Source organism: Antrostomus carolinensis, unplaced genomic scaffold (assembly GCF_000700745.2).
Source record: "Antrostomus carolinensis isolate BGI_N321 unplaced genomic scaffold, ASM70074v2 scaffold24077, whole genome shotgun sequence".
Taxonomy (NCBI): Eukaryota; Metazoa; Chordata; class Aves; order Caprimulgiformes; family Caprimulgidae; genus Antrostomus; species Antrostomus carolinensis.
In genome coordinates this window covers 9624-18338 of record NW_010329821.1, presented here as the reverse complement: position 1 = coordinate 18338, position 8715 = coordinate 9624, and the positions used below count along the sequence as shown (strand labels likewise).

Below are 8715 nucleotides of genomic sequence, written 5' to 3'. Positions count from 1 at the left end.
AGCTTAACATCAGATCCTCATAAACCAATATAAGCATTCTTCCAGTTTCTTAACCTCAAATTCAGATACACTTTGGACAAGTACTTTAGTACTCTCGTTAGATTAATACTATTAAACTGGCAAACAGTAAATATGTTTTTGGATACAAGGTCAGGAATTAAAAACCAAAGATTTAGTTCCTTTCTAGCCAATTTACAAATATGCAGCAACTGCAAAGACATTAAAATCCAAACATTCATGTAAAATTTCAAAACCATTAGCATCCCATGTCAGTTATGAGAAAGTACTTACTGACTGTAAATTTACAAATGTGTCCTTGAATAATTTTGCAGATGAAATAAGACAAAATTTAAGCAACAACCACTGTGTGAAGACACAGTTATAGAGTGTCTTGGGGAAGCTAGCAGAGTACATTCCAGTCACCATCTAAAAGACAAATGACAAACTGCTTTACAGATTAAGAAATTTAACTGATATCACATGGTTAGATAATGAGAAAGTGGTGAAATAAATATAGGTTAAATAAAACCTGATTATCTGAAATGCAGATTTAATTCCCAACTGAACCAATTTTGAATTAATGTATTTCTTCTGCTTCATAAGAGACTTTTTTCCCAACCAGGCAGGAAGTTGCTCACAGCTGATAGAGCTGTCTGGGCTGACAGACCTAGAGCCTTTCTCCAGTTAAAAAGAATTCAAAAAGTAAAAAATCCCCAGTAACTTGATCATGGTCCCAATGTTCATTATCTTGATTGGATAATTCTCAGAACTACAACAGAAAATTGTAGATGGTCCTAATGAAGCAGAGTGACTACACCACACTTCTAGACAAGAGTGAGGTTACACTGTCTTGCACGGTCTCAAGTGCAAACGCTGAGGAACAGTTTTTGCTCGTTAATATATAGAAAGTTAAAAACACAGAGGAGCAACAATGGCCTCTTCACCTGGGCTCCCTGTTGGCTAATACTGAATTAGTTTATAGAACCTATTCCAAGAGCTTACTCATGTCAGTGTTTTACTGGGGCAGTGAAATGCTACAGCATTGACAGAAAACATCTTAAAAAGGCAGATGTGTTTTTTCTTACATTAAGAGTCAGATGTTTAAACTTCAGTAGCTTCCAAGATTGTTCTTTACAGGTTACTATCTGAACTGCTGCCTAGAAGCAGCACTGTTAAGACAGCTCCCTGATAGGAAAGGTTCCTTTGTTGTTTTTCTACAAGGTAGTTTTTATTTCTTTCCACCCCCCACCAAACACCTAAAGCCCTATTTGTACTGTTCCAAGTACTTCTAGTATTAAAACATAACAGCCTCAGCAGCTGAAGTCAGAGGTACTATCAATGGAGTCCTGGAGCTTGAGGCAAAGCTGAGCACTGATACTGGTGAGCTCTGAAGGGCAACACCAGATTTGAGCTTCAGACTCAAATAGACTTACATATATTCTTACATGAACCCTATGCTGATTGTAAACAAATTCAGTTACTGAAAGAAACAGTCTTTAAATGCATAGTTAGAAATAATGTGCAAATCTGGGCATTAAGGTAAGTAACTGAACTAGCTTCCCTGCTATACATAACATTTTAGATTTTTGGTTTGATTAAATTAATCACAAATATTAAGTAATTAACATGAAGTTATTAATATTGAAGAGCTACAAATTCTGATGTGCTTTCTAAATAGTAAACCTAATTAGATTAATGACTGCTTCACATTTTAAATCATTTAACACATCGGATGTTTAATGCAAGAAAAAACATGTGCACCATACACAATTTGTAAAAGCAGCAGAAGCTGTTAAACAAATGTGAAGATTTACAGGGCAGGAAAAGAATTCCCAAGCGTACACTAGAAATTCCTGTTTCCAGGGTGTGGATTTATCATACTGAATTAGATTGGCACTGGAATTCCAGACACAACAAAAGCCAACATAATCTTTTGGGGATATCTATAACTGTACAATTTGCAAGTGACATGCACTTTTCCGTTTAGAAATAAATAGGTTCAAATTCTTTTTATGGGTCCTCAAATCAGAAAGTATGCAGCACTTTATTGCTTTGAACATCTGTGGCAACGGCTGAATTTACACCCAAGCTGCTTCTGTACAGAAGATGACATTTCAATGTTTTGAGGCTCAATCTGGGAGATAGAGTAGGATACAAAGCCATTTCTCTAAGTCTCAAGAAATATCAGGGAATTCCTTTCTTTCAAGTGAATGCAAAATTGGTTTACTGGTATATGGGCCCACACAGTTCCGAGTCAGTGCATAGCTAGTCAATATTTCTGCTGGCATCTTGAACTGGTTTAATCAATTGAAACATTTATTAATTTTATTCCACTTAATAATATGCATTAGTGCATTAATTTCTTCATAAAAAACCAACCTTGGCAAGTATTAAAAATAAATATCTTATTTAGGTCAAACTAAAGCCTTGTTTTTCAGTACTTTAATCCCTTTAAATATTCTTTTGCCATCTAACAAGCAAATGGAAACTGAAGTAGAATAAGAAATGTATGGAGGCAGAGAGTAGCAGAAACATGAACAGAGTCAACCCCAGAAGTCAGTCAGCGTGTCCTCAGCTTCTTAGACTGTCTCTTGCGTTTTAATTCTTCTTCTTCCCGTCTCAATTCTTCTAAGTCCTCCTGAACACCAAGTCTCAAGCTGCCAAATAAGATAAAATCCTTTACACACTGCTACTCAAGAAACATGAAATTTGACTTCTACCCCTCCACCAAGAAAAGCAATCCTAAAATTAATGCAGCTGATTTGAGAAAAAAAATTTAGATCAGTTCAACAAATAAATAATCTTTAATTATAGCAAGAATACAGCTTTAAGAAGTCAAGATTTTTATCATTAGATTAGATTCTAATCTTTTGAGGGAAAAATTATTTAAAACTTTTGTAAAAAAATCAACATTGTGAAAAAACTGATTTTAATATGAAAGGTCATTTTTTTCCCCAAAAAGCAGCTGCTGAAACACATCCATCAATTCTTGCCAGTGGAACTCTTGCATACAAGTCATAGCAGGACTGACTCATCAGCTTCTGAGAGCCTCCTAAGCCTTCTACATTGGCAAAGGAGGGAGTGGATATGTCAAACATTGGAGAAGTGAAAGATTCTGTTGCAACATCCTGGCTCGAGGCACCATTCAGGTAGCTACAAGCACGACATCACTCCACCTTCAGTCCATCTAGCTGCTGTGACTCTGGTGAACAGGCCCATGGAAGAAGCTCTGCTAATACAGCAAGTTCTAGCTACATCCCTGCATAATTTCTTCAGCTTCCTAGAAGTCAGTAGGTTTAAAGCAATACTGAAACAGTATCACCGATCTCCAGTGAAGAAGGGCTGGACAGTCTTGCTGGTTTGACACTAGGAATGGGTGTAGCAAACCTACCATTTCCTGATCAGCTACTGTCTCATTTGCAGCCCTACCAAGTGCATTTGTACATCCCTAGTTCACTAGGACACAACATAAGGCAGAGTAGCCTGCACCTCGATGCAGAAGGTTCAACCACATGACAATGTGGTTCAACTGTTCCAGGCTAAACTGCTCCAGGACAGGCTCTAAAATGGATTTTATATCTAAATAAGCATAGCAAAGTCAGCTGGAGTTCAGGAAACTTCAGCCATCCAAATTAATATTAGAAATAAACACAAAGATCTGTGTGACAAAACTCTGTCTTGAAGCATCATTTTTCATTTCAGCTTTGAACTTAACTATAATTTTAGTGGGCTTGCCTGGTTAGAAAGAGTTCCTCATTTCAAGGGTCATAATGCTTTTAACCAAACTCTCAGTGAAAAGTAGCTGAGCAGTGAAAGTAAACTGAATTTTATGTAAGTTTTTCATCTCCCCTTCCTTTATGCTAGCATGTGCCGTTAGTTAGCCAGGGACTCAACTCTGCAAAGTGCCACTCTAGGTCTTCAACAGACAATTGGGTCAATAGCGATAATGCTGTAGAATTCCAGTTGTTTCCTCTAACTCTCATTTCACAGACTATATTTTTGCATGAGCCGCAGCTATGCCCCCAGAGCAAGGAAGAATATGACCATAACTTCCAAAAGATGCAAGTTTCCAATGCTCAAGGCACCTTCTGAATAACAATATAAAAATGTCACTAGAACAAAAATGTTCCAGTATTTTTCATTATCTATAAAAACCTCTGTTAACTTGCACAAAGCTTGTTCCACAAGCCATTAAAAACAAACAAGAAAATCAGTTTATGAATACCAGGTTTTAGAACACTGACATCAAAATTGTAGAGGTCAGGAGGTCTACAAAAATAGAATCTTCATATTTGAAATCACTGACTATAAGAGTTTGCCAGAGTACTTTTTATTGTTTGGTTGGTTTGGGGTTTTTTTTTTTTTTGAACAAGCAATGTTTGTGAATTTGTGATGCACAAGAATGAGCATACAAGATTTATTTTCTGTACCTACCACTGGCAGGCTGAATTTCATCTTTATCTAAGCTTTCTTATAAAAAATGGTAATGCAAATATCCACTTTAACTTAGCCCCACAACTCTGCCAATAAACAAACTTTCCTCTTTGAGTTTAAAACCAGACATACCTCCTAGCTTCTTCTTTCTGTTGCTCTCTCCAGCTGCTCTCCATATAACGTAAGGCATAATCACTTTCATCTTTGTATCTGGAAATTAAATATTAGTTTTCAGCACACTAAAAAAAATTATAGTGTACAGTTGACTTATTCACATCCCTTCTTAGAAAGAACAGTTACCTTGCCATACACAGATTTTAATGTTTTGAAAGAATCTAAGTTACAAACCTTCACAATGCTTGCTTTCTTACACCTGATTGTCAGACAAGTGGGAAGTATTTAAATAAGCCAAGTAAGAGTCTTCATCTTCCAGCAGTTCCCAGTCACACCAAGTCAGATCCTCTTACAGAACAGCTGACACTATTGCATTAGCAGTTCATATTCAGGCAGCTACGTCTGATGAATGCTGAAATACTGCAGAATGCTGTAGAAAGCATTTTAACATCCAATAACAGGAAAGAGTTGCCATGAATTATACAGGTGAGACACTGAAGAAGCTGTGTGTTTTCCAACTATGTCTTACTGCATCAAATTTTATTGCTCCCCAGAAGAGCATAGCAGGCAGTGTGAAAATTCAAGGTCTCTTCTGCACAGAGGCAGCTCTAATGCTTGTCAAATTTCCGCAATGCAAAACCATTTTTGGATTCAGCACTTCCCCTATTTCTAAAACATCTTTATATGTTGAACTACATTTCTGTTCTGTTGCTTGTTCTGTAATATCTTAAAATTTACATTTTTCTTACCTTTTCCGGTCATAGCCAAATATTTCCCGAATATGTTTTGATATTTCTTCTTGGGGTTCCCCTTCATCTTCAATGAAGTCATCCATTTCAGAGTCATATTCATCATCGTCATCTTCTATTTGTCTCTTGTAACCAATAGGTGGTCTTCCAAGACCTAAATGAGAGTGGAATGAGAAAATAATTAATAATATTAATATAACATTAATTTAACAGTATTTCTCCTTGCTATACCTTGAGCACAGCCATTTTACAGCTCTGGGCTTCAGGGTGGAAAACTGCCTCAACTTAACTAGCAATTCTCAGAAACTCAGTAAAAGGAAATACTTCCTCCGAGTTGTGCTGTAGGAGATCACATATCAGTATCACCAACTGCATCCTGAGGAAGCTACCAGACCAAAGTCCACGTTCTTGCTCAGGGTTTTCTAGGCACTTACTTGCTAGAGTCTGTGCTGCTTGTTTCTCTTCAGAAATAAGTTTTTAGAACTGCCTGCTTATTTGATAAGGTGAATTTGCCAAAACATTTAAATATCAGTCACAGATTTGCTGTGTGGTTTTAATTTTAACGTACCACTTTAAGCATGTTATTTAAAACACTACAAAATTTTAAAGACTACGCATAATTAATACATGAAGGAAGGGAATCCTTCAATTCTTTTCCTTTTAACATTTGTATACCAACATCCATCACAGGGGCTGCTTAGTTTTCTTTTATGTAATATTTTACACCCCATGCCTGTATTTCAAGGATCATGAGCACAGGTGAAAATAAATAAAAAGCTGTAAAGCAGAAAAAAGCATTCTACTGTTAAATGCACTTTTAAAAGGCAAATATGGTATTTTGTCCAAGTCTTCCTAACTGTGTCTACAATCGCCAAAGAACCTAAGTGACCTCAACTCAGACATATATAAAAAATACAAACCAAGTAGCTAAGCGAAAAAAGTTATTTGCTCTAGAACGTTATACCTTGTGGATGACACACAGGTCTATGCCCTTGGAAAGGTCTCATTCCATTGATCTGTCCATTGCTAGGTCTTGTGACTAGGTTTTTAGAAGAAATAGTTTCTGATACAACAGTACACTTTGGTTTTACAGTTGTACCCAAGCCGCTGCCCGGTCGCCCAGGTCCTGTGCTCGGGCCAATTCCTGGCCTTCCTGGTCCTGTTCCCAGGCTGCTGCCTGGTCGCTTGGCTCCTGTGCTCGGGCCAGTTCCTGGCCTTCCTGGTCCTGTTCCCAGGCTGCTGCCTGGTCGCTTGGCTCCTGTGCTTGGAGTGATTCCTGGCCTTCCTGGTCCAGTGCCCAAGCTGCTCCCTGGTCGTCCAAGTCCCACGCTTGAGCTGCTGCCTGGTCGCCCAGGTCCTGTGTTTGTGCTGATGCCTGGCCTTCCTGGTCCAGTGGCCAAGCTGCTGCCTGGTCTTCCAAGTCCCATGCTTGAGCTGCTGCCTGGTCGCCCAGGTCCTGTGCTTGAGCCACCAGCTGGCCTTCCAGGTCCCACACCTGAGCCACTGCCCAGTCGCCCAGGTCCTGCACTTGAACCACCACCCGGATGTCCAGGTCCTCCTTTTCCTAAGCTGCTGCCTGACCGTTTTGCATTGGAGTTGATTCCATGCTGAAGGGCTGCAGCACTTCCTGATTTTGTATGGGCAGACTTTTTCAGGCTGGATTCTTTAGCAGATGGTGGCCTCTGAGCCCCATTGGCCGCTGGTTTTGAGGGTGGCAGATGAGAGCTTGAGCCAGACTTTCCAATGCCATTGACAGGTAATTTACTATGACTGATACCAGCAGAGCTTTTGAATGAGCCATTCTGGGAGGTTTTTTCCATTTGATCAAACCTGGAGGAAGATGATGACCGTGAGTGTTTTTCAGTCAATGCTGGTGCTTTAGATTTCTTATCAGTACCACTCACAGAAGAGGACAGACTGCCTTTTGATGTGGAATGTTTCTCTACTGAGCTTTTGTTAAGTTTTGCATTTACAGACTCTTTCTGAGAAGTCACTTTTTTTGAAGTGCTGGATATCCCTGTATTCTTAATCTCCTTCTCACTTTTCTTATGCATTTCTACTCTTTTGTTTTTATGTCCCAAATACTCCCTCTCTCTCAATTCTTCCGCTGTTCTGGGTCTCTCTTCTACCTTTTTCACTACTTTTATTTCCACTGGTTCATACTGTTTTTTTTCAGCAAGCTTTAAGAGCTCTGCAAAGTTGAGAGGTGCTGGTGCACTTTTGGGAGGCGCCTTTGGTTTTGCTGCAGCTTTGGATGGTTTCTCTTCATACTCTTCTTGCTCATGCTCAGATTCAGTCTGACTATATTCAAGTTGCTCAGTTTCATCTTCTGTTGCATTCTCAGCCTCTGGGGTCTGAGCAACATTCTCACAAGTCCTCCTCTTTTTAGGCTTCTCTTCAACAGGAAGGCCATTATAGCCATAAAAATTATCCTTCGTTCGTGAGGCCATGGCTCTTGCCTTTCTGTCATGTTTCAGTTCAATACGTTTAGCCAAGAGTTCTTCTTTCTTTCTTCTTTCTTCCAGCGCTGTAAAAGAAAACCAGGAAAAAGTTATGCAAAAACACTACTTTTTTATTTCAGATTCTTCTAAACTGATAAACCATTTAGGACAGTAGGTGAAGGATACCTGGCTAACAGCTGTTCAAAACAGACCAGAAGGTAATCAGAGGTCTGCCAACAGGGCAAGCTAACACACCTGAATCAGCTACCATGACAAAGGCAGACAATTAAGTCAAATGCTGCTATTGCAAAACCCACTAAGGTGATTCAACCAAAGCAGCTCCCCAGAATGCTCTGCAAACTGAGGAGAATTACTGTGTGGGGAGGTACAGGACTCACGGGATCTCTGGGTAATGGGAGGAGTTCTGAGATGAGCAAACTGATTTTGAGACTGCACAGAATTTACCATCAGATGTTTAGGGGAAGATGAAGAAAGGGAGGGAATCAAAGAATATTGAGTAGATAAAAATTGGAAAACAGGCTGAGTGTGTGTGCAGAGGGGTGTAGAGAAGAGACAGAAGCAGCCAGCCATACATCAGCAAGCTGCTGATCACTGCATTTGTCTGGTAGAGCCCTGTGCCCTATCTCCACAGTCTGTCCTATTTTCTTACTGAACTGGTTTTAGCTTTTTTCTGCACAAGTACATTTTTTATCTCAAGTCTGCGTGTGATCTACTGATAAAATTCAGGCTGAACTAGCTGGTGAATAGGATGAGAGGCCTGAACACAAGATAGCAGAGAGACCGAGGGAGTGGGTGCCAAAGACCACCAGAAAGACTCAGGAAAAACATCAATTCCTAGAAAATGGGTCAGGTTACTCATGCTGTGGGTGCCTGTAGAAGTTCCATCCCCTGCCTACATTATTCTATTGTCACAGGCTGTGACTGTACAGAGTGCATGCATGTCTATGTGGGATTCA

The 8715-nt window shown here is 39.5% G+C and overlaps 1 protein-coding gene across 1 annotated transcript in view; it reads right to left on the bottom strand.

The window, feature by feature from the left end:
• Positions 1–2413: 2413 nt before the first annotated feature.
• SPTY2D1 (SPT2 chromatin protein domain containing 1) overlaps positions 2414–8715 on the bottom strand; it is a gene marked incomplete at its 5' end in the record, with an annotated part of 7008 nt that continues 706 nt past the window's right edge. The window contains 4 exons of the mRNA XM_010172726.1: positions 2414–2657; positions 4567–4644; positions 5298–5451; positions 6262–7824. Coding sequence (XP_010171028.1) covers positions 2561–2657; positions 4567–4644; positions 5298–5451; positions 6262–7824 — 1892 coding nt within the window. The remainder of the gene's footprint in view (positions 2658–4566; positions 4645–5297; positions 5452–6261; positions 7825–8715) is intronic.